At 40.1% G+C, this 26,239-nt stretch overlaps 1 protein-coding gene across 8 annotated transcripts; it reads right to left on the reverse strand.

Moving 5' to 3' along the window:
* Window positions 1-6,631: 6,631 nt before the first annotated feature.
* Window positions 6,632-26,099, reverse strand: LOC111271151 (uncharacterized). 8 transcript variants are annotated; one of them, XM_022851787.2, is made up of 5 exons: window positions 25,957-26,099; window positions 25,286-25,384; window positions 9,697-9,855; window positions 8,798-9,035; window positions 6,632-7,950 (listed from the first exon to the last, which is right to left on the reverse strand). In XM_022851787.2, the coding sequence occupies exons 3-5, from the start codon at window positions 9,840-9,842 to the stop codon at window positions 7,561-7,563; spliced, it is 774 nt and encodes a 257-aa protein (XP_022707522.1). In that variant the 5' UTR covers window positions 9,843-9,855; window positions 25,286-25,384; window positions 25,957-26,099; the 3' UTR covers window positions 6,632-7,560. The 8 variants fall into 8 exon arrangements, with proteins under 8 accessions (XP_022707522.1, XP_022707503.1, XP_022707543.1 ...); XM_022851768.2 differs by having other exon boundaries at window positions 9,697-9,994; XM_022851808.2 differs by lacking the exons at window positions 25,286-25,384; window positions 25,957-26,099 and adding an exon at window positions 21,039-21,250.
* Window positions 26,100-26,239: the final 140 nt, after the last annotated feature.

Consider the following 26,239-nt stretch of genomic DNA (forward strand, 5'->3'; position numbering starts at 1 on the left):
TTTCAACGATGAAGTAACTAATCTAAAATAATTGAAACGCCTAAGCAAACGAATAACGTGACATGGATTCGTTGTAAGAGCCATTAATGATTTGAGGAGAGCACGACCCATACGATGAGGTTCACCTATTGTCTCCTGTTCGAATTTTTGCCTCCGAAGGGTCAAATACGACACAGAATAGGAAGTTCTGTCTTCGCTCCCTACGCTACGATTGCAGGCCTTTTTCTTCGGGGTTAGAGTCAAGTTATGGCTTTAGACAGTGGCAAAAACATTGCCCCATTGATACTCACGATCGTCTCGCAACGAAGACCAACAGCTGGCGAAACTAAGCCTCATAGATGTGTTGCGTGTACGCGGAAACTGAGACCATTAGTGAAATGTGCTTTACTAGCCTTCAACATAGCGTTATTGGACTGAACCGGGTCTGATGCATATTGCTTTGAGCCATTTTTAAAGAAAACTATTAGATGAGCCCATGTCCCCTACTCTTAGCTGTTCCTTATACGCGGAACCAATCTGCAGGTTGTCCTAGGAGCCTACTGAAATGGGCGAAAAGTTGATGTCACAAATGTAATTTCTGTCTTCGTTTAATATAAGGAAGAATGGGGCCATATGGGACAGGAGCTACATAGGTCACTCCATTACTTCGATCAAGAAAACACACACTTTGATATTTAATACGATAAAACTTTCAAATTTTCTCAGATGCACATAGGTTAGAAATTGTGTGTTACTGAGTTTCCTTTCTTTAAAAGCTGAGATTAAATTTAACTTAAAAGTCCATTGAACTTCTGTTATGCGATAAATAAGCAAAGCAACCAACTCTTTTTTTATTATAGTTGTACATGTCCTAGGTCTACATGCTCAAAAGCACACTGAAGGTAAACCATATTTTCTAAAAATCATTTAGTGTATATAAAGTGGGATGCCGTCGAACCTAATTTAATAGCGATATTAAAAAAATAGGTGGCGTTAGAATACAATACAGTTTAATAGAAATACGTATATATGTCGTTTACCATATATCGTTGCTTTCAATGACATGTGGACCATTTTGAAAAAACATTGATGACTTTACTGGCACAATGCATCGTACGACAAAAACACGCTGTCGACACAGGCATCACATTGACGATTACCATAATCATAGATTAAAATTTACCGTGGATAATTATTTTTACAAAACGATGCAAAGTTGTGCAGTGTTCAGTTCGGTCATGTCGGTTTTGGAGAACTGTGCGCGAATTGTTACTGCCCCTTTTCTTTTCTTGAAAAAAATAAAATTTGTCGATGCGCCAGTACTCGGGCCATTAAAAACCCAGCTTCATACTGTGTAGTAGAACCTAAATGATTATAACGTAGCGAACGTAGATTATTATGAAGTATCAGCTTCCCTTAACTTAGTCCTTCTTAGTCTCCTAGAAAGAACGGCATTTTCCTTTTTTGTTTTGTTGAATGATTAACTTCTTCGTGCTAAATCATTAGTGGCCCATAATGGGCCCCGTATATGGGTTTACAATATACGTGTCTTAGATCGATTGACAGTCTTTTATGAAAAAAATGTATATAAATCTTTTTTTCTCGTGGCATCGGTTGTTTTCAGGGACAACCCTAGATAGATTTCGGTCTGCGGAGATCTTCTTTCCCCTTAGGGTCTCGACTAGAAAACTAGCTTGGAAAAAATGTAAAGCAAACCAAAAAGCTTTTCAACGGTATATAACACTTGACTATAAGCTAGAGACAAAATCTCTAGAAATTAGAAAATTAGCAAAAATCACCACTCCCTTCGAAACAATCTAATACATGTGAATCTCAATAGCCAAAGGATTATATATATATATATAAATAGTACAGCAAAAGCAATCAGCTCTTGTTGGCCTTTGTTTTGTTTGATTTTCGTTGTTGAACATCGTTTGGATGAAAGCATTATGCACTCTCCATTTTTCTAGGTATGCTGAGACAGTGATACTTTTGACCAAGAAATTAGTATCTTTTAGACGCTCCTTTTAAGCAGTATTATTATTCCGTATAAACTTGCGTTCATACACAACTTGGTAACAAATTAAATGCGCATGATCACTGAAACTTATCTTACGTTCATAAGATTAGATCCAACAGACAGATTTTAGGCACTGTTAAACTTTTGTTGAAAACATGTTTTTCAAGGATCTCAGGAGCAGAGATAATCACGTATAGAGTATTATAGCGAAAAATGTACAGCACAACCAAAAGTGGTTGAAAGTATCTTCCTAAAAACATTTTCCTCCCATAAGCGGACTTTCACATCATTACACAGTATAGAAACCTCTTTGCAGGGTAAACCTTTGTAGTTTTATACAATACTTATATATATTATTAACACAACATATGTATTTATCAGTAACGTTTATGAAATAGCTTACAAATTTAAGCCGTTGACAAGTTTACTTTAACTTTCTATGTGCATCCTATAGTGTGCTCGCAGGATAAGCTCAAATGTGAACTTTCTTTTCGCGTGACTTTGAACTTTGAAGCTGAACATATTTCTAGCCAAAGACCAACTAGGCTTTAAGCAATTTAATTTAAAATACATTTTGGGCAAATATTGTTTTTCATTAAATTAGTGTTTATTAAAGCCAGTGTATTAGATAGCGACCGTTACATATAATGAAATTTGCCCTAAAGCTGAAAAGACCTGAAAGAGCAGATATTCAACAGGTCTTAATTTTTCCAGTTGTTTTATATGAGCCATAAATCAGTCTGGGTTAAACGGTAAACGGGACTACACGTTTCAAAGACTTTTTGGCGTTGCTCAGATACGCGCCATAACCATCGCCCAAACTGTCAAAGCCACAATAACAGAGTTTGATGATAATAATTAGTGATGAGTTGGAGAGCAGATTCGGTGAGGGAAATGTAGCCAGACAGAGTTCTATATCATATGAAGGAAAACAGTGACAAAGAAAAAAGTGCCTAAAATGCCATGCGCTAACTGCGTTCGTCCTTAATTATTTTACGAGTATTACAAAACGGCAGTTCGGGGCTCTATGGTCTAAAAACAAATTGCCTCCTGATGAGAAACTGTCCTTTAGATGGGACCGGACTGGGTATAGAATGACTGGTTATCCGTCCTATTTCAGAATAGACAGGCCGAACCACCGTAATTCGTCGAGTCATTTACCCACTCGAACAACAGCCGATCGATGCCAGACCTCCAGTCTATACTGGATTTCGCCAGACTGCTACAAACGACATCTTCTGTACACTGACGGAAATACTATCATCCATAAGCTGACCTATTTTGATAACACAAGAACACCAGTGACGCTGGATCGCTTATTGAAAATAAGGGAAGTCAAGTGAATCGCTTGCTCAATAGTATGTTTCTGACGAGAAAAACTATTTAGGTTAGCAAAATCATTATACGAAATCGTTTATTACTAGAACAGGGAATGGAGTGTCTCAGAAAGCCTTGTAGGACCTACCATGTGCATATATTTGTCTAAATTACGCGCGTATTTATACCCCAAAAAAAACGTTGCATTGTCAAACAATAAGAAGACTATTAAGATGAGATCGAGAAGAAAATCCTCCCGCTTAGGTTTTGTAAAACATTTTTATTAAGCTTGCCTAACATGGCGATCGCCAGTTTGGTCTGGCCCATGTCAACCTTGATAAAAGAAGTACGCGTTTCGAGTATTCTCTAACCGTACAAATTTAAATACTTTAGACGACGTTTTATTGTATTTACGTGGCAGATAAGTACGTCTCATTGAATTTCTAAATCCTTCTCATACACATATATTTTCACGAAGCAAGAATTACAAATAAGCACGAACTTAGCGCCATTATCGAAGAACTACTTTCCCGTATACCAATTAACCTAACGCGGGGCAAAGACAGAGGTTTTATACCTCTTGATTGAAGTGATATGGCTTAAAAGTGATTAGTCAAATTGAACGATGATTACCAGCAACAAAGGGATCTCAATTTAGATCCCTTCGTGATTGGCAGAAAAACTCCACCGCACGGTAAAACATAGAAAACTCCGTAAATGTCATGTTTCGAAGAAGTGACTAATAGATGCGGAAACTGGTTAGTCGTGACTGCGCTCTCGATTCTTTCGAGCCACATTGATTGCCATATTTTAACTATGACTAACGTTGACGCTTGTTTCAAGTAGAACATGCTTTTCAACGACGTCCATCAACGCTAACTCTAGGAAGCCTATTTCTGCCACCAGTGTTTCCGTAAACATGAAAGGTTGATAAACGGCGCACAACAGTGAAGGCTCAAAAAATGCTATACGAGCAAATATATTCATTTATTTGCTCGTGTACCATTTTAAAGAAAGAAATCAGGTAAATGACAAGCTTTTTTTTTGTACCCGGGAAACTAACCTACTGAAGCCCGATTGTTCAGCTCTCGATTTGGGTTGATAAGCTTATTGTTGCGCCTGACATCAGAATTTCGACCCGACATCATTTATTGACCGGTACATTAACTTAAAGGTAGATAACTTCGATAAAACTAAGTTAATTCTCATTCAGCTCGAGCGCAATGGCTTCCCACACGGTAACGTCGCTCAGTTATCTTTGCGCATTCACTGAACGATGGACACTAGACAGGCGTTAGTTCAACTCGAAGTGGCTGAGGTGAATCATCTACTGCGAACATTTCTCGACGCGAATAATACTTCACTGATGTCCATGTCCCTTGGGGGTAATAATAGTGCTTGTATGTTGTAATAGTATTGTCTGAAATAGCTTCATTATCATTCGGTCATTGTTGACGTTACTTAACATAACGCTGGAGTCGTAGTGTGAAAGAACGCTATTTCGTATCCCCGGAAGTCCGTTCCATCCCATGGTCGTTTGTCTGAGCATTTGATTCTGGTATTATTTGTCTGTCTACCTAATGGTCGAAAAAGAAATTCTATATAGTACGAAATTCTCCTTTCGTATCGTGCCCATAGAAGCGGTTGATCTAATACAAACGAAGAGTACCAAACGGGTGAGGCTGCATAGAACAAGAGCTATAGAAGCGGGTCTAATCTGAAGTAAAGCCAGAAATCTGGGCCAGAAATTTCGTTATGGCGCTTTACGTTACCGATTTTTTCCTTTGACAAAATGTAAAAAAGCGAAGCTATATAGTATTTTTTTCGAATTTTTTTTACTTTTTATCACAGTTACATCTTCAATGCCAAACTAAAAACTGATGAGTTAAGTTTTATAAAGGTCACTCGTTGGATCGATTAAATGGACCACAGTGAGATGGGGCTATATGAATTAGTACTATTTCATTTCTGCTTATATGGCAGAAAACGAAACTAGATCGTCCCGTAATTATAGCTTACCGCAATGGGCACATATATATATATATATATATATGTAAACTATCATACAGTAGTTTTATGTTTAGCTCCAAGATTGTTTTTAAGCGAAATTGACGTATATGTTCTCATAGAGCACCGTTGATTAGTATTTATATGATTCAAGAGCTTTATCCTGTTGATCAGTCCAAACGAATGTATTGCTAATTTTTATATTACCGTTAAAAGTATATAAACATTATTATAGTAGTATTTTACGAAGACATTTAAAATCCGTTAAGTCTGACTAAGGATATAAGAGCGGTATCTGGCTGCTGAACTCACTCTAATAGGCTTTTGTGCACTGGATCCTTTGTGGTCCGTACAGCCTCACTTGTGGTCTCTATGATCCCACCTGTGCCCATACAAACCCATTAAGTGGGGCTATATGAGTTAACGAGCTAGCTTCCCCCAATTGATTATCTCTCAAAAATTAACGTACTATTGCTCCTCCATTGTATGTTTGTTGACGTAATTTTCCTAGCCCTGTGGCAGCGGTTTCTCAACAACAGTATTTCGTATATTTTGCCCCATATACCCCCGCTCCCCTACATGTGAACGGAATGTATTCATTGGTAATATTCGCTTACTGTATGAAACACAACGGCACAGGAAGCGCATAGCAACAGATATTCTTCTCATTCTGTAGGAAATTAAAACTAAAAGAATAGTAGGCATATATCGTCACATAAATCCTGTGTGATTTTTACATAGTCGTATATACATCATCCGAGTGCCAAGTATATGCAATATTATTAAACTAACTAGAGACCTGGTATGATGATTTGAATGCCCTAAATAGTTCATGCTTCCTTCGTGATGGTACAACAATGACTTACAAGTCGAGTAGGCAAACGTCTACTCGACTTAAGGACACGTGGTGCTTAGCGTAGATATATTTCGCTTTGTAATGAGAGGCAGCCACCTGGATCAATGCTAAAATAAGGCAGTACCGAACATATATTTATTAATATTAATAAAATATATGTATATTCGGTATTAACAAGTCTTATGTACTATACATGCTATTTATAGTATAGCACGCATTCTGCCGCGCAGTTTGGCACCTGCGGCTGAAAAAAGCAAATAAAGCGGTCCTTCTACTGTGAGCTAAAGAGTAGATAAAACGGTAAACAGCCTGAACTGAAAGTGTCTGGCAAAGATTCTATGCCTAGAAGGTATTGAAGGTACTCGACGGTTGTTGCATGCCAAGTAGGAAAACCTCATGGTGACAAGTTATGCGTCTCTGAAGCACCTTTATGCTATTAATTAGTACAATCCTTTCTTTTTGTTAATTTCTTGCCTGGTTTATTGTTATTAAATCATTAAAACAACCCTTGTTCATTCCATTGATATACATGTAATAAAACTTAAATGTGCATTGGTAGACTATGTACATGTAAAATGTGCAATGTTACACATATATAGAAGCGTTGTGGCCACCACAGGAAAAAAAATACGCAAGCATTCCAACAGGTCACTTGAACTCGGTTCTGCGCACCTATGTGTTCTTCTTGCTGGTGCTAAACAGGGTCTTACCAAGTCTGTTCATCCATAACTATTATAATTTATTTGTCTACATGTTTTATTCAAACTAGATGTTAACATGATTTTTCACGTATCACTGTGGTTCGCTCCAGACGAGGCTGTATTGAAGCAGTTAAAAAAATTCGCACAGGATGCCTTTGGTCATCAGCACTTTTTTAATCCATATAGTACCACAACGGTAGCTAAATATTCACCGCGTCTGCAAGAAAAGCGTAACAGAGCCTCGTGGACTTTATTAATAAATATTTATTCTTAGAGAATCTTTGGATACCAGCATCACTTATCGTGGTCTTAAATTAAAAAATTACCCTAAGCAGGATAATTTGTAATCATAAGCTCAATAGTGATCTGCAAAAGAATCTAACTAAAGACGTCTTCCGGTTATAACTATGAATACTGTAACAAGAATATATTCCGCCTTCAGTAGCGGTTATCTGATAACTGTGTTCCTGGGTTGTTGGGTGGTGAAGCTCGATATGTATGTACATTCTCGTAAGGGGTCATGGGCCATGACGATATCGTTTCGATACGGCGGAAGCCATCAGAGTAATTCTTCCTGGAAAAATATTTCAACTCGTACTTTTTGTCCGACACTGTCAAATGCGGACCGCTTCACAAAACTGAATGACAATGTCCTTAAATGCATCATTATCGCTCGACATCTAACTTGTCGGGAGACAGCCTCGCCTAAATCGCGCCACACTGAACAGTTGATTGTCGCCTTGTCGATAGATGGCGCTATTTTGGGCATAATCGACAAGGTTCGCGATCCGAACATCAACAGCTTCATACTCAGTAACTGCTGGCGTAATGTTTGGGACGTTTCCGGGCGTCAGATAGATGGCGCAAAGCTCGACACAGCGTTCTTCGTCAAGAAGCCGACAGGGTCTTTGACTGTCTAGACGAACCAAGTTGATTACCTGTTCGGCCGTCGGAGGAAATTGTTCACTCACGATAATTACGGTTGAACCTAATTTTACTGTGTACCGCAGTGGTACTTTTAGCTTTAGCCGAGGATCACTTGTTGTACTCTGTAAGCTCTTTGACCCTACCTGTAATATAAAACAGTGCGACAAGCTTATACGATGTTCAGGTGTTGACAACACGCAAATCAAGGCCGTCAGCTAATAGCATACTTTTCTAATCTAATAGATCGTTTTTCGGCTTCAAATAGATAAATATCTAAAATCAGGAGCATATAATATGAAATGAAGACAAATGTGGCCCTGTAGCTGCGCGATAGAGATCTTCTCTAGAACGAACAATTAAAAGCTAAATTCGTTGACCATATGAAACCTGTTCGCACTCTACAAGTGAGAGCGTTTTTTGCCCCTACTTATCACCCTATAGCTACTTTGCCTTCATAAACAAAAGCCCATAAGGATTGTTTACACTTTTCTACGACTTTTTCCTCGTGCTCTCATGAATTGCAGCGAAATACGGACGTTTACCGCACGTAAATCCTACAGCTCATTGGAAATGCCTCACACGTTAAAAGCACAGTCGAAATTATAGACAAACGTCCTCCTATTGACTGCAGTAGCGTTAAACCATTGCAAGGTTTGACTAAATTTCCGACGTACGCATATATTTCCCATATGTTTTCAGTTTGGGCATGTCATATGCGGTTCTTGTTTAAAACAATTGGAACATTGGAGGTGTCTACAGGATTCATCTTCAATCACTTTAACTCTAAGCTTGTTTAGAATATAACGGTTCGAAAAACTGAAGTAGAAATGAACGCATATATATATATATCTGTAACAAGCCTATTAACTTAAGGCCTGCTGCTGCTCTCTCAAGAGGACGTCTACTATGATACACAAGCGAAATATTTGATGCAAATGTGTACAGAATAATTATTTTAGTGGTCGAATGTTGTCACTCTACCATTCCCACCTTGCTAATGCGGATATCGGAGTAGATTTTAGTATCGATCAATTCACGGAGGGTCTTATTCAAATAGCTGACCACGTTATCCGCACGTTCCTTGTTGTCGTCCGCGTACACGACGATTACTTCAAAGTGCTTTCGGTTCGGTACACGTTCGACCGGTCGCGTTGGGTTTATTATTAGCACCTCGTCAGTCTGATTATATATGATGCTAGTAACTTCCGACGGGCTGCTATAGCCGTACCTGAAAAACCATCAGCAGCTTCTTAAATTTTTTTGAATAGAAAATATGAGGTTATATTCGACGACCAATCTATCTAAATCAGTTACGTGGGAACGCTGCCCCCTGCTGAGTAACCTCTTAGTACTGGGACACGCCGCTGCTCGCAAACCTCATTTATAACTGACATAATTTGAAAAATGTATTTGCATATGGCTAAGGTTCAACTTCAAATCCTTATCATACTGCTATTATAATAGATTTCGATCAGAAGTAATGGTGGTTTTCTTTAGGTACAAATGAAATTTGTTGGACGCGGCTAAGCTTATATGGCTAACATAAATGAACCGAATATACCCAAGTGGCTAAGTGTCATGTTCGGCCCCTTACTTCAATACTTCATGTGTTGTTCAGGTCAAGAGGCTTGTTCCAAACAGAAGGAACGCTTCCAACCGATTCGGAATTTAAATAGAAATTACAGAAAATAGTATCTACTTCTGCTATCTGTCACAATACCAGTATGTACTCGCAAGTCAAGTGCTGGAGAGAACTATATCAGTGGGCCCTTAGCTCAATACTCCCGAACAATTTTATCTGTACTCTTAAAACCACTGTACCTAACTTCAAGATACTGTTGAAGCTTTGTATATTGGCAATTGCAGCATTGCGCGACAAACCAACGTACCAAATAACGCAAAGCGCAAGAAGTATGGCAGCTAAGGTGATGGTGCCCACGACTATGGCGAAGGCCAGTTGGAAGACGGACACTTGACGATGCCGTGTCGCGGGCGTCAACTCGTAGTGAATTTCTCGCGGTTGTCTATACCCCATTTTGTACCTGATGCTTCAAATACAAAACATGATCATGCACTTCAGAAGCAGAAGCACCTTTCTGCACATCGACAATCCGTTTACTTTACGTAGAAATCACTGAAGCTATTGCTAGGTAGGAACTATTTGTTTAGTGTAAAGCATCTACTTTCCTGAAACGAAAATAGGGAAAATTTGGTTATAAGCCTCTTTTATTCTGTTAAAGAATCGTAGATTAAATAGTAGCTTTCCGTATTAGATACAGGTACACAGTTGCTGAAAAGCAGCATGTCCATAGACATTCTTATAGTTAGTTGTCGCTATGTTACGGACGCCTGCAGGCTAATTAGCGTGCCATCCATTACTATACTACAATTTGGTTACAAAAAAACAAACTTCTCTGCCGGATAACTTGCCGCCCGTATTACGTTATTACCTTAAGCGAGCATCAAAATAATTTCTTCATAGAAATTCAGCAAATTAACGGGTTATAAACATTTTAGACACTGAGCCTTTACTGTGTGAATTAGATCCACAATGAAGGAAGAGCTTAGGCCCCTAATAATGGTCCTTCTTTTGCAGTAATCTAGACTAGTTTTTATATCAGCGCATTGTGTACATACGAACGTATTGTATCCTGGACGTAGGGTTAATCTCTAAAAGTTGCTGAGGAGATTTATCAATAGGCGACCTTGTAGCTATATAAATACTAGTTAACGAATATTGTCCCGCGAGGTATAAGACAATAAGAAAGGTCAAGTACTCGAAATCCGAATAGAAGAACAACGACGGGTATAAAGAGTCCGAATGGAGGCGGCTGCAATGGGAGAAAGTAGTACAATAACTTTTAAAATCGATATTATAAACGAAATGATTACTTTCAGTGCCTTCATTATTAGTTCTCTTCTTGCGCGAAGTACTACGCCTTCATGAATCCAATAAGTCGTTTGACTCACCTGACCTATTCGAGAAAAACGTTACTAGAAGAAAGAAACACACTTATGAATACAATAAAATAGTTTGCTGTCCGGTGACACTATCTGGTTTTTTTTTTGTTTATTATAAATGTATTTTTTGCCCAGAAATGCAAGTTGGTATTTAATTAAGTTAACTAGAAAGTTTAACATATATTTAGCAGTAAGTTTTTAATTTCAATGTCCCTTTCCCTGTTTGGAGTGTTACAGAAATAAATCGGTAGCTATGCGTCGGCCTGACATCCCACCGACAGATAGGCACCATCGTATTCCGGCTGCCAACATGTTGCTGTTGAGGAACCTCGTTTCGCTGGAACGGGGAACGTCATGTACACGATCAGCTGTAGAGTATTAGACTGAATACTAATACATGACTTCTATGAAAATTAGGTTTTGCAGGACAAGCGTTAGGCTAACATCTCGAAATCGGCAAGAGCTCGAAATTTAATAGTTTTTTTGTTTCGGGCGTTATTCTTACTGTTTTTAATACGGTTGACTACATACATTTGGTGTGGTAAGATCAAGGACGTCTAAATTACTGCGTTTTACTTGGTAAGAGCATAATAAGTAGTATACTGACACAAATGTTTAAGTTTAAATAGAATTGTTCAGTTATTGTTTTCGATGTTAAAAATCGTGTGATTGTCTTTTTTGTTGTGCTTTGTTGAAATTATATCGACTGCAACGATCAATCACTATTTTCCCATTAGGAATAAATATTCCGTTGAGCATTGTTTCAAGCGACGAATAGCAGCTTTCAAATCTAAATTACTTTAATTAATTAAGTCAAATCTCCTCTGTTCCGTGTGGCAAAGAACGCATCAAGTATCGCTTAAGAACAACACGTGTAGTAATACCAATGCTTTCAAGGATCCTGACAAGAGTCGTAGATAGGACAACAAAACGCTCGTCTATAAAATCAATACGTTTTGTGTGTCGTGTAAAACGAACTGGGAATGGAGGACGACAAAAGCTTTCGACAGCGGGAGAAAAATTACAGCGCCCCAGTCTACAGCGCCCGAGGGTGCATTCACCTATTATGCGCCCTAATTATTATAATGAATGATTCTTGCTAATTATCTAAATTGTTTCGTTAATGCTCGTCGCCATTGGCTGCATCTAGTGACTGTTTTGTTTTTCTTATTAGTATTGGCGCATACGCATTGAAGGTAGAATATGTATAAAAACGGGTTTGTTTTGATGCTTGTTTTGCATCTGATAAACATGGCGGATGAGCCACGCAGCTTAATCAATCAAGGCCATCTTTGTTTCTTTCTTTATTAACAGCTGAAATATTTCGGGGTGTCGTAAAACGTTAGCTAGATCGGCAGATTTTTTGAGTGATTCGTAATATTGAATGCGTGCAGTATCTATTTCAACTAGACGAAGTTACTGGACCCATGAGCGATAGCATTTAGTCAGAGGATCAACAATATTTTATCTTTTTATTTGACAGCCGCTGAATTGTTTAACGTGTATGGAATAAAATCGCCCTGTGTTATCACGTTGGATGTGAGGTAAATAAGCGAAAAAAACAGCTTCGATGCTACAAAAACAGAGTAACAATCTTATATCGATCCGAAGTGATCTACATTCTCCGATCGGCTTCAACACATCCTTGATATTCACCGAAAACGAAGGATGACAACATTCGTGAACAAACTAACATACTAACGTATAATAAAAATAGTAACTATAATCATCAAGAATGGCAGCAATATCCATTCATTGTTTATTTATACAGGTATATAATGCTACCGTTCTAGTAATAACACTATCGCTGGTAGTAACGGGAATTCACTAGTTGACAAAAGCGCCGTAACAAATTGAGGCTGTTTTGCTTCGCGTATATATATATATATATATATATATAGGACGAACATGGCATAGGTGATAGTCGTCAGAGTAAGCGACTGCTATTATAGATTATATCATTATGTTATGTTGAATATAGAAGAAAGCGCTTTAATCGAAGAGTGTATTAGTTTACAAGACTTAAAGCGAGGCTTGTTTGTATCCAAAAACCGCAACCGCTGGTATTTACTTCTAGTTAAAACATAGCTGGAAGCTAGAAACAGGCCGCATCCAATCACTGTGCACATGTACGCGTCCTGAACGAACATCAAATTGCCGTCGGGCCGTTTTCGAGCTGGCATCCATGTTAGGTTCAGGCCAATCATTGAGTTCAGAGCCAAGTGATTATTATTGAGTAGAAACAATGGTAATAGCCTTCTATTTACTGGTGCAGGCAGTAAAACTGGAGGCTTTGATTAACAGCGGCGAGACGAAAAAATCAAGTGTTCATTAATCAAGACCAGCATAATTAAGGTGAAGATATACCAGAACTAGGTGTCCAAAGCCTGTTTCTACTTAAAGTTGAAGAATCTTCGTATGGTCAACCACAGTAAAAAAAATGCATAGTTCGCGTGCAAGACGACGATTAGCTCTATAAACTGGCCCTATTACGGTCGATGTTACCAGATACACTGTTACCTTTCGGTGGCGAGCTAACCACTACGCTGTATCCACTAGATTCTAATTGGTTACAATAGAGATAAAAGGAAGGCATCGTGCGTTAGTTAAGGTCGAACGCAAGGTCAGGCAAAGGGAGAGCACTTTTTTAGAGAGGCACATTGACGAATTAGAGGTAACGGGGTGACCTACCACTCGCAGTGATAAGGCGGCAGCGACGTCGCGGTCAGGTCGCACACGCTCGCCTACTAATACAGTGTTGTCTAACTCAACATCATATTTCTGCTAGATAAACAAAAAACACCGTGGATAACAGGTTGCAGCTACTGCTTTTGATATGGCATCTGCGCAAACAAAATCTCTATGGTAAAACATATATGTAACACGCTATCGGAAGCAGACTGTATAATGGTGCTCACGTAACGATAACAAAACCACAGTTGTTGCCGGTTAACCAATAAAATCAAGAAAAACAGGCATCGTTAATAGAGTCTGTGTTGAAACGGGATTTTAACGAACACGTATTCAATATTCGATAATATTAAAATAAGAGTTTATTCTGTATCCGCCTATCCGTCTAGTGGTAACTTGCAAATTAAGGTATGTCCGAAAATCGGTGCTTCAATTGTTACCACGAGAATGCAAGTTATCTTAAACAAAATCAATGTACTTTTGATAATAATAATAATAATAACAATTAATTTTTACAGCTTCAAGTAACTGCAGCAAGATGTAAACTAGTTTACCCATCTACTGAGGGCAGTTACAAGAATCTATTGAAAAAAATAGCAATCTTCGAGAGAAATACTCAAAAGATGGGAAAGGTGGCTATCGCTCTGAGTAGCAAGAGTCTGATCAAGCTAGTCTTACGTAGGCAGTTATTTTCGACAGTGCAACCAGCCAAGTCTGTTCAGACAGCTTCAGAAACCCAATCGGAGCTAATATGACCAGCGTCTGACGGCCATTCATACCATTTATTGATCGTCACTTTAATTCAGCCCACTTTTTCTTAAAGATGCGTCTTTCGATGTGGTTTTTATAATTACTGCCTCTTCATGATAGGTGTATCGCGCTCGATTAGTACCAGCAAATAACATCACGAGTTATTTAACTATCATTTAAGAAGAGAGCGGCCCTTACATGAAAAGCGATTACTTTTCGCGAAAAGGTCCATCGATGTTGACGAGGCTTCAGATCAGTTTGTAAGGCTTTATTAAGAGCAAACACGGCGGACACAACATGACTGTATAAGCAAAGCACCCAGACGTGTTTCCAACAATACATATTTCGATAACTACCTGGTTTATCGACATCAATGGACATATTTGTTTATGGATCGATCCTCTTTTGATTCACCGACGATCTTTTGCTGAACGCTCTTCGTTTGTTTCGACGGCTCTTCCTATTCCTTTCCTTCTTTATATAGCACACACCATCCCCCTGATGAGTACTTTCGTGTTAAATCTCAATATACAGTCTACTATTCTATGCCCTCGAGGGCAACGGCCCAGCAGGATCAGCAACAGCACACTGTCCATAGGCCCTAGATAGTAGAAGGAAGACTACGACGTCAAACAACCTCGGCCTTAAAACTGCGATTATAGCCTGGCGAACAGACACGGATACATGGTAAGAGTATGATTTTTCTCTTAATAGTGCTTTCTATGTTTCCCCTTCTTTTTCTTTCGAGACGTGTCGTAAGGCACGAATGGATGGACGGACGGACGGACGCGGACGAATAAATATCACACGGCGCATGCACACTCCTCCCATCTGCCTTTCCTTTACCACGTACCGCTACTACAAACCTGCGCAGACTCGTGCGAAGCTAACATTCCCCGGGCGCCCGCGCCATGAGAATCAGGGGATGGCTGTACGGTTGGCGCTTCCGACGATGACGATCCGGGTGGCGGAGACGAATGAATTTCCCAAATCTGCCAGTTCGGCATGTAGCAGTGTAGTTGGTTTGTCCGCTAGAAAACTTGCTATCTCAGCTGATGAGAGCTTGAACAAATATCATCATCAACATCGTTGCCATTGTAGTGATTATAGCGCTTCCACTTCTCGAGACCGTGCTGCGACATTGTTGCCGCTCTCAAGCTGTACTGGAAGAGTGGCTTGGTTTGCTTCGTGCAACTTCTCCTCTTCATAGGCACCACGAAATAATGTTGGGCCGCGTTCGATTGCAGGGTGTATGCTCTTTTTAGCCGGCGGGCAAGACCCGCGCTGTCTAGCTCCTCGTTCCCGTCAGCGGGCAAGCCTCTGCTAAACCAATTGGCCTCGGCTCAAAGATCTGTTCGGGTTGCAATCGCTTCTTCGCCCTATTTCAAGCATTAATCGCGTCTCTACTTCCATGCTATTTTCAATAATGAAACGGAGCTCGCTCAAAGTTCGCATGCGCTAAAATCGCGCATCTTTTGTAGGAGAACAGACTCACAGTAAGCTACTTCTGGTTTACTTCCTAGTGAGTCTGTACGGTACGATGTGTCAATAGTATTTGCATTACCATGGCCGCGGCTGAACACTGACGACGCAGGCAGCGGCACGAGACACAGGAAGTGCCTACGCAACACCCGCAATGGCGATAACGACACGAATGACAATGCTCTTCGAATAGTGCAAGAGAAAAGTGGACAATATCTAATAGGGGCACGCCTAGAGCCGTGAAAGTCTATTGATGGTTGGAAAAAGAGCTACATAAATAGATTTCAACTGTTTGTTGACGACGGTAGAAAGTGGAGACAGTTTAGTTAGACGTAGGGGCAATTAACCTTAGGTCGAACGTTAAAACTGATATAATCCCTTACTCGTCCTTTTTACTAATACCGCGATTGTTTCTTGTAGGAACAAATAGGCCAGATAAGGTCATAACAGAAGTTCTATGTTCGGCCTGTTCACTTGAACGAGGCACGCATACGAGAACTGTACGAATATTTGCCTGATACCTATCTGGGTTTAAGCGTGAAAACGTCAGCCATACGAGGGAGAGTTTGACACCACCATCTGTTAGTTTCACACATTCCCTATGAACGTTGTAGCTAGTCTCTGATCATACGCTCTTCTCGGCCCGATAGTTGAAACGTCAAAATATACCTACGAAGCCGACGATGTTAACACCTTAAAATTTAGAAGCGATCTAATAGGTCTGTATATCTTCCCAAGGCATTCGATTTTGCTAAAGCCATTAGTTTACGATAATTCAAAGTTGTACCGTTTCACTGCGACGCGTTTACCAAATAATACGTTTAATAATCTCCAGTTTCTCTGTGAATACATCAGACCGTCTATTTCCGAGTGTCCAGAAAAATAACAGCGCAGTGAACTAACATGGCCATCCAGTGCATAGCTATTTAGAAAGTTTGCTCAAGTAAATGTATGCACACTTTTCCACTACAATGCGGCTCCATACTTTCGAATCAATCGTTGCCACAAAAAAGTCTGATCGGATCAAGCTGGTTAAGCGCACCTGTTACACCATGTATGCGAACGTCGGACGCTCCGGGCGATTTTTCGCACACTAAAATCATTTTATCTAGTGCATAGTAGAAAATTCCTATTCGATTGATATTGCTCCCGAATAACGAAACTTCTCCTCTGGAAATTCTCCCCGTTGCCATATAGTTAATGTATAATATGCGGATCCTGCCGTAATAGATTGTTGTACAGTGCGAGCAGTATCTTTCACAGACATACATATCGATCGTAAGATAGAAAAGCGGAATCATACGGCCGTTGACCACAAGCTAACCGTCGTTGAATATTGTCATCTTGCTATTTAAGTATGATCCACACTCGGTACACAGTAGAATATTGTAGCCGATACACATAAGCCAACATATCTGCAATTAACTATAATTAACCGCTGCTGATATTACTAGTACGCCAACCACAGAGACATATCCACAGATCCGACCCGTCTGCCCTCCCCTCCAAATTGGGCATATCTAATAATACATTAGCGTAATTAAAGAGAAAATCACTGCAGTAGTTCGACTCGCTATCTATAATAAACAGCTATTGTCAGACCATGACAATCCTAAAGCAACCCGCTCGATTCAAATTTGACCTAGTGGAACTTCTGTAGAAAAAAAATAATAACCATAATATTAAAATATGGCAACGTTGTTTTTCATTTTCAGCAGTACGAATACAAATTATGCATTGGATATGGTCATCATTTGGATACACTGTAAAAATAAATATGACTTATACGTAAAAGTATTGAACAACGTGGCTTGAGGGGAAGTAGCCCGTCAAGGGGCGTCCACCTTCGGTGCGCGCAAGACCGCAGCCAATAGTAACCTTTAACAAGAGTAATGTCAATTTCCTTCTTAACTTCACTTGCCATGTTCTTGTTTTTGGCAGGTAAGAACTATGTGCTAATTATCATCTAATTAACTTAACGTAATAAGCGTAGCTGAAATTCGCTTGACTAGTGTTTAATCGGCTCTGAAGTTTAGATCTGCGAACTCTTAGGGTCATATTGCTACGACTTCAGGCACTGCTGAATCGGGATCATTTTATCTATTGCCTTAAATAAGGCCAAAATGAAATTAGTAGTTTGGCATATAAAACATTTATTGCTGACCTACTGCCATTTATTGCGTTACTGTCCAGTTGTTCTTGCGGTAATGAACGGCGCTCACATCTCTATCGTCCTTTCTTCGAAGGCATACAATGGCAAACATTGAAGACAAATGAACTGTCCAAAACCACGGGGTAATCCAGTTCCGTATCGAGACACTTTGAACACACCCATCTACGAGCAGCTTTTTTATGTTTTTGCTTATTGCTTTAGTACTAGTTAGAAGCATATGCAACCATTTCGCCTATGTAAAGATTGCCTTTGTCGAAGAGTATCAACACAACGCACCTTGTCTATTTTGTTTCTCGTTTGAACATAAGATTTCCCCTTGCGATCGTAGCGTGACATACAATGGTGAATCATTTAGAGATCGGACGTCTGGTCTCGGTCGTGTGCGCGCATCAAACTATAGCAACTTTGTTCTGTCACAGTAGATATATCACTGCATTTGTTCAAATCTTAACTATTTGTCAATAACGACACGACCTGAATACTAGTAGTTTTACTTTGTCTAGATTTAGTACGTCGAGTTTACACGCGTCTTTTCGTTCGCAGACGATGGTGTCTCGACTCTCAACTCATTTAGCACCTTACTTAGTAAACGTCTATAAAAAAAAATAGCCGAAAAAACGTTTCCAATTCTAATTGGGTTCGATGCCTTATCTAACCGCGATCCTCGTTAGTCCTTAACCGTTACTCAATCTATACTGATTAATTGCCCCCCTGTAAGAAGGTCATGTACAAATATTTCGTGCGTGAAAGCGAGTTTTATTGAAGTGATCTCATTGGCGGTCGAATCTCGGTTTTTGTCTTTAAATGCAAAGTAAACGGTTTCAATCATGATTTCTTAAGAAGTTAGTTATATAAAGGCTCTAAGGCGAATTGTTATAGCCAGCTCGCTATGACTTACGAGCAAAATATGTGCAATATTGTGCGCATGATAAATCACTTTGGAATCACTTATGCTACTTTCACAAGATAATGAACTGAAGTTGTCCAATACGATTTGTCAGTGATGAACGAAGCTAACCCTAATGTCTGCTCGTACCGTTAGAGGATGTTCATCGCATCGTATGATAGCGAACAGTTTTCGAAAGCTAACCAGAAAACGTCTCCTGTCAATAGCTTCTTTATGATACGATGATGACGCGACTAAATAGATCTTATAGTGCCTAAAGCTATAGGAAGCTTTACATATAAATTGGTATATCACTAATGAATATATTTCCCTATATAGAGAAAGAGATCGCTACTATATGTATGTAGGTCTAAGTCGAAAAACAACGCGGGGTGCATATACTTATACCAGATGCACCTACACCAGCACTCTCTATAAGTTGTCCTTTAGAGGGGCAGTGAATGCATCGGCTGTTCGCAACATCATGAAACTTTAAAAAGTAGATTCCGCCGGATGTCGCAGCTCAAAAAGGTCTAGCGTCCAATTTCAGACGGACGTCGCCATTGCGTCTGTTAGGGGTAGGGCAATTATTTTTACTCTGACTAACAGTTCCGAGAACGTCACACTAAAGGCATTCGAGATCATTCCTTTTCAACATAAGCGTATTTCCCAGATGGACATTTTACATCTGGCCAGAGATAACAAAAATGTCGGGCACGCTTTATCGTCGTTAAATCAAAACAGTTGGATTAGGCGTATTGGGCAAAAGAATGTACAGTTAGGCCGTGCTAATTCTGATTTGATGGTTCAAAAATGTATCCACGGCACCTAAAAATGTGGCGGTTGTGTTTGATTCAGAAAGGTGGTGCAAGTCTGAGTATGAGTACGTCTGATGGCGAAATCGTTTTGGCGAGGCGATTTACGTAAGAACGCACGTCGTGTGTGAACTCCAATTTCTGCGTCAAGAGAAATACGGTTTCGATAAAACAGCGCACATGCATGAAAACATCTCTCACGAGAAGCACACACGTGCACCTTCGCGTACGATAATCTCGACGGATCTGTGAATGCAGTAACACTGCTCTGCATAAAATTTGTCTTCCAAATTGCTGCAGGCTTGATTTTCCACTAGCTACCTGCTGCCTTTGACGTGGCCCAGTATTGTAATATTCGTAAGTGTGCATACGAGCCAAACAGACAAAAAAGACAGTTCAAACAATTGGTTACAAAACATTTTTGCTACATTGCCAGCCTACCACGAACATTATCGCAGAATCATCCCGATAGCATGTTGTTGCGCGTCGTACAGACCGCTCACTTTAAGAAAAAAAAAACAAACCATATTGGCGTCGTTCATATATAAGTTACCCACAAACATCAAGGGGTCGGTGGACCTTATGCGATTAACTGTAGCATTGTCTCGCCACTGGAAGAACGCTTTGGCATACATTAACGCCCAGCATAGTTTGCAGTGTTACATATATATAATATGCCTTGTGTACGTCCGATTGACCATCTTGCTTCTACTAACTGCATTAGAAATTGCGCTTGTCACCCGGTGCTACTTTATGACTTCCTCAGCCGTAAACGACCTCTAGCGGCGTTCAGTTTTCAGAGAAATTCAGTAGTCAATTGGACTACACATCAGATTACGACAACTGCTAAGTAGAAGCTGCAGAAATAGTGGCAAAAGTGCTGCAACTATAAACTTCAGCATTGGGCAAACACGTACTCAGTCGAAAGAAGCATAGGGCCGCACGTGGCTAGAAGTTCACCCGTTGGTTTCATGCTGGCTGGTTGGCGCACCTACAGGATGTAATCCTTCGCACGATGTCTGTATGAGCGGGTAAATTTAGCGCCAAGTAGTATCAGTACTAGTTGTATACAATATTGAATAGTGTGCTTGATATTCAGTAGTACCAAGAATCGCTCCATTGATTTCGATAGATAGGTAGGCAGCCACCTAACAGATAGATTTGCCTGTGGCTTCAAATTAAACCTGGGCTAGGAAGCTTCTTACATGCATTTCGTTCACAGTGACAGCTCCTACTGGGAACAAACTGACAGGTCACTTTTACTACATTTGCGTACTAAATCGAGCCACTTGAGCGTTTCCTCACCCTCTACGTATAAATGGAACCGCGCTCGTAGCTGAATCGAGAAGCAACAGCAACAGCAAGCAGGCGTTCACAGGCAGACGGCTAACTGAAAAATTTCTCGTCGATGATCAAGTGCCGTTTGCCTCCGAGAAGCGAACCCAACGAATGACGTCTGCCGACGTCGTTTACCATTCTTAATCAACAGGACGCAGAGGAGCTCTACTGGCTAAGGCACGCGTCGCACAGGCTTACACATCCGTCTACTAAGTTCTTGTCCACCTTCACCCTAACACAAACCGACATGCACAGCAGAATCACTGTAACATCATTACACTATGTTTCAGCCGCCGCGCGGATACTGCGTCTCTTGTGAGTGTTCCAGTTGGCAATGTTAGTGTTTTTCCATTGCTTCGCCGTTTATCTATGGGTCTGTCATAGAACTACGGTTACCACATTCCCTCTTTCTCAGCGGTGGTATGGGTAGCCCTAAGACCATCTTCTCTCCTCATTCGTGTCCGCGTTGACTCTGCCCTTGCCGGCGACGTCGATCCGATCAAGGTGCTATGGTGCACATCAATAATAACGAGTCTTATCAACATAGGTTCCGGCATGAACTGGATTGGTGCTCAATAGTCTATTACACAGACGACGTAATAGGACAGTTAGCGAACGAAGAGACGGTGATGGGATGCGCGAACATTATACGCACTAACGTAAACAACGCAGGGAATGAAAATTGTAGAGCAACCGCTACGGGCTATTGTTTTGTGTCGCTATATATTGCACCGTAACTGATAGGAGTGTCACTTGTAGTGGTGAGCATCACCTGTGGCTAGGGTAATGGCATATACTTTAGGAGGTATTTTTCTAAAAGTTTTGGTGAAATAAGCTATGCGGTGGCAACATTTTAGGGGGGTGAAGGGCTTACAACTGACCGCTCTGTAGGAGGTAAATTGCACTTGGTAGGACAATTGGCTAATAGCCTGTCGTTGTTCCTTCTTACTTTACCAACTTTCCCTTGCCCTTCCCGATCGCATAATTCCGCGTCTGTTTTGCTGACTATATCTGTCCGATTGCTTCCTGTTTGTCTATTTGTCCATCTACATCTGTCATTCGTAGCTTTTCTTTATCACAGGGCTTCTGCGAGTATTCTCTTACTTTTAGCATTGGTGAACAGAGAAACGGCAGGCGCGAAGGCGAGCCTTGCGTGCGACATGACGATAATATCCATGCGGATTGACGATGAAGAGACTAGTAGATGAGCAATATGAAGAGTAACATACTGTAGTCACTCAGGTGAGAAACGGACGGAAGGTAAAGAAAACTGACTACAAAGCCTAGCATTGCAGGAGCACTCACTCGTCTGGCGCGCCAGATGTGTCTTATGCACCTGTGTGTATTTTCTATGTAGAGACTAACAACATCACATACTGAGTGAGCTGAAGCAAGTCGGTGCGCGAATAAGAGAGGCCTGTACGGCGTTTGGGAAGCTCGTATCGAGAAGCCCGTTTGGCTTACGTTCTTACATGTCTATGAGGGCAGATGCCCTTTTCAAAAAGATTCCCCTCCATTGTTAGTTGTTTCCACCAAAAAAAGTTTGGCGGAATCTTCGATAAACATGTTTGTATAATAATCGTACCAGCTGCAATGTATAAAAACGACCGATGAAGGGGCGTCATTACAGCTTGATGGAGCGCTCCTTCGGAGTAATTTTACTATATCTGAAAAGTTGTTTTTTGTGAATGAAGGCAATTTATGTATGAAGCGTTGGTTAATATATGTACGTTACCTGTTTGTATTAAAAGCAAATATTAAAGTGAACCTCTTCTGCAAAGAGGTCGCGAAAAGACGCGCATATTCATTGCAAATGCTATTCGCTGAATTACAGTTTCAATTCGGAGCCTGAACTGCTCACAAACTGCAATTACCAACTTTTGCTCAGTCGCTTAGCAAATGAAATACCTTTGTACCTGCGCTCTTGTTTTGAGCGTGGCTTGGGTTCAGCCAGGAGAAGCAATCCTTTCTTCCTTGGAAATACGAAGTAAGACAAGTCGCCTGATATAAAACCACTATTCTTCGCGGCAGCTTGTCTTTTTGAGCTATTATTTTACATTTATAATCTATTATTATGATATAGAATTGATGCGGGCTCTTACTTTAGCAGTCACTTCATTTATATGAGGCTTTTTGTCTAACTTCGTTGAACAAGACCGCATTGTTCCACGTAGGCGATGCTACTCGATCAGACATTGGAAGCTGCTGGCCGATCAGCGCGTGAATAACCGCTTGAATTACTAACAAGCCAGATCTGGACAACAATTATTTTCGTTTAAAATAATTATCTTCACATGAAATCAATAGATAATTATGTGTTACTCAGAAAAAGCATTGAAAAAAATATATATATATTTTTTTTAGTAAAACATTTGCCACTCAGATTTATGAAAAATCCTATTACCTCCATAAATATACTGGGAAACCCGATATTTCGATTTTTACGAAGTTGAAAGATGTATATCATTCATGGGATTTTGAATGACGCAGGCTGAAAAATTTCTTCTTCGATAAATGGGCTGAGCTAACTCTATTAGAGATAGTTAAGTGAACGAAAATACCCTATTAACTAATTCCGTTCACTAGATTTTGGAGAAATTGTCTTCCGTTAACTTAGCCAAGCTTGTATTTTTGGATACTTTTCACTTGTAACTGAAGACAGTTACTCCTTGCAGCATAACGATGCTGCACATACCGTGCCTATTAGTCCGCCCGAATACAATTGCCTGAATGGAAAACGCAAGATTCAAGGGAATTTGTTGAAGTATACAGGAGTTATTCTAATAAAATCGTCAAATCGATATTAAGTCGTTTGACTGACAACCGCAAGCGCATGACGCGCTATTTTTTAGTTAGCCGAACAAAAATATGTTCCACTGTTAGACCAGGGCGTATGATACAAAACCGTTTGGCCTATGTCGGCTGCATTATGTTAGCTGAGCCTAACCTCAGTACAGGTAGCTAGTCCTTAAATAAAATATTATGCCCTTAAAATTATGCCTCTATTGTAACTCTTCTGTATCCCAGCACTTTTTGTGTCAGTTCAGTTGCTTAATCGTTTTCGTCGTTTACGGTCTCCCAAAGAAGAATCAATATCTTGCTGCAGCCTACGCGAATACCTCGATTTATCAACTATAAATATAATAGTTTGCAAGCATCACAATCCACTAAGGCGGACAAATACAATTAAGTAAAAACAGTACAAATGTTTCGAGGAAGACAGTTTTTCTTGTATTGTCTTAATTATCAGGAATAAATAGTATATAATCATACCGGTACTTCGCTAGTACTGCGCAGTACAAGTGGATATATCAGGCAAAATGTATCCTCAAGGTTGAACCGTCAAAGCAGGTGAGGGACAACAACGAAGACGGAACTTCAGCGGCGAAGAACCACCACTGTATATAATGTGTTCGTGTGAAAAGTATAATATATGTATATAGTATGACGTTAATGGCGTTTTTGACCTTAAGCATTAAACAAAGCAACAATATGAAATTACTTAGATTATGATACTGTTTTGTTGATTTTTTTTGGGTCTTGTATGTGATTCGTAATGGAACGGCTCCCGTGTATAGAATCCCGGAGCGGCACGAAAAGTTTCGCTGTTGGGCGAATGCGGTTTAAATTATCATTTCATATTTAGGCTCCAAACATCGCCAATAACAATAATAGTAGTAAGAACAGAAAAATGTTACCGTAGGCCAATGGTAACCAAAAGAGGTATACCGAGGATGCAAGATGCAAATATGCTTTACCAGGCTTTAGTCTGCGCTAGACATGTTTAGCTTCCGAATAAAATTTTCCTGTAATAAGATAGCGTAAAATTATCTATCAGCACAAAATGGAAATTGTTGTAAAATGTACAGCTTCCGAGAACAAGGACATTTTGGATTTCGTTCCTTTTCGACACTGATACGCGCGTCCATACGGTACGGTGACAGGCTTAGCCGAAACGCAGGCCAATTCGGATTATAGCAAACTCATTAGCTCAGTCGTAAGGTGTCCCTTTCCAGCTGGAGCTGTAGAAATGAAATCATAAGTGATATTACACTTCGTAGCAATAACAACGGGGGTTATTACTACGAAGCAGCGTTTGTTGACGTTCAAAATGCTCTGAATAACATGCCAACACCGCTAAGTAATACAGAAGCTATTCAATGACTATAAGGTCGGCATATAACGATCATCTGATGATAAAAAAAAGAATGACCAAAACAGATTCTTTACCTACGCACGACGAAATATTATACCGTCGTTTTGAAAATCCCAAAATCATTCTCGTCAACTGAAGTTCCATCAAGTGTAACATTGGAAACGATGCATATTTAAAATAGGGTAGATACTATAAATACGCACTCAACAAGAAGCAACTTACTTACTTAAAGATAAGCCGAACTTTTCGAAATCATGTCGATGGACGTGTACTGTCTGGCTGAATCCAAGCCAATGTCCTGTTGTACAAGATGCCTAGAAGAGGCCTACGTGAACAGAATAAGGTAAGAATAGGCCTGTCTTAACCTTAGCAGACAATTTATTTATATGCTAATATAACGCTCACGAGTGCACTGACCAAGCAAGTCACCCGTTTTATTCAATGACGTTTTTCCCAAAATCTGGACCAGCAGAGGCTTTAATTTAAGTAGGTCGAACGAATTTCTTGAAATATTGTCTCGCTGAACTCTGCTGTAAATCTACATTTTTTTTTTAAATGAAAAATACATCGAATGAGTAGTAAAATCTACGATACATTGCTAGCGTATGCCGTGTGACGTAAACAGTTTTTGCAGCCGTAACCAAATGCCGTTAATATAATTAATGCACAAGTGGAACACTCGATATATTCGATGAGATACTGAGGGCCGAGGGTTAGTTTGCTGACCTGTTAAGTCATGCAAAAAGATTTATTAGTAAAGAGGATCGCATCTCGTTGCCAATACCGCCCTGAGCCTTCGTCGACAAGCACTGCATTGTCTCATCCACTTCGTCCGTCACTGAGGAGTTTTTCGTGAAACTTATTCATTAACATACTCTTACTGCTGCTGTTGCTTACCTAAACAGTTGATTCCGATTGAAACCAAAACTCTCGGCCACCGTCGCTGTCAGCAATGACACCTAACGACTAATGCTCTCCGCTGTAAATTTGCACTAGCTGACTATTGGAGTCTGCGGTGTCCTCTCTAATGGTGACCGAGAATTGTGTTTTTGACAGCGCGATGAGAACGCCCCGATCTTTTCGAGATAGCAGACGCAATCGTTGCTGGGTGAGCCGTCATCGTCAAGGATACACGTCCCAGTTGTTAAGGCGTCAGTGAAAGGGCTCCACCTTACTTGGC

Source organism: Varroa jacobsoni, unplaced genomic scaffold, assembly GCF_002532875.2.
Source record: "Varroa jacobsoni isolate VJ856 unplaced genomic scaffold, vjacob_1.0 scaffold_168, whole genome shotgun sequence".
In the NCBI taxonomy this organism is placed as follows: Eukaryota; Metazoa; Arthropoda; class Arachnida; order Mesostigmata; family Varroidae; genus Varroa; species Varroa jacobsoni.

Bases quoted from the DNA above. Each gene is read 5' to 3' on its own strand.
- LOC111271151 (XM_022851751.2), bottom strand. From the start codon at position 20,538: ATGAAACCAACGGGTGAACTTCTAGCCACGTGCGGCCCTATGCTTCTT. The intron at 9,036-9,696 runs GTACGTTGGTTT...ATGGTTTTTCAG, and splicing joins CTTGCGCTTTGCGTTATTTG to GTACGGCTATAGCAGCCCGT. The intron at 7,951-8,797 runs GTGGGAATGGTA...TTTATATTACAG, and splicing joins CCGATATCCGCATTAGCAAG to GTAGGGTCAAAGAGCTTACA.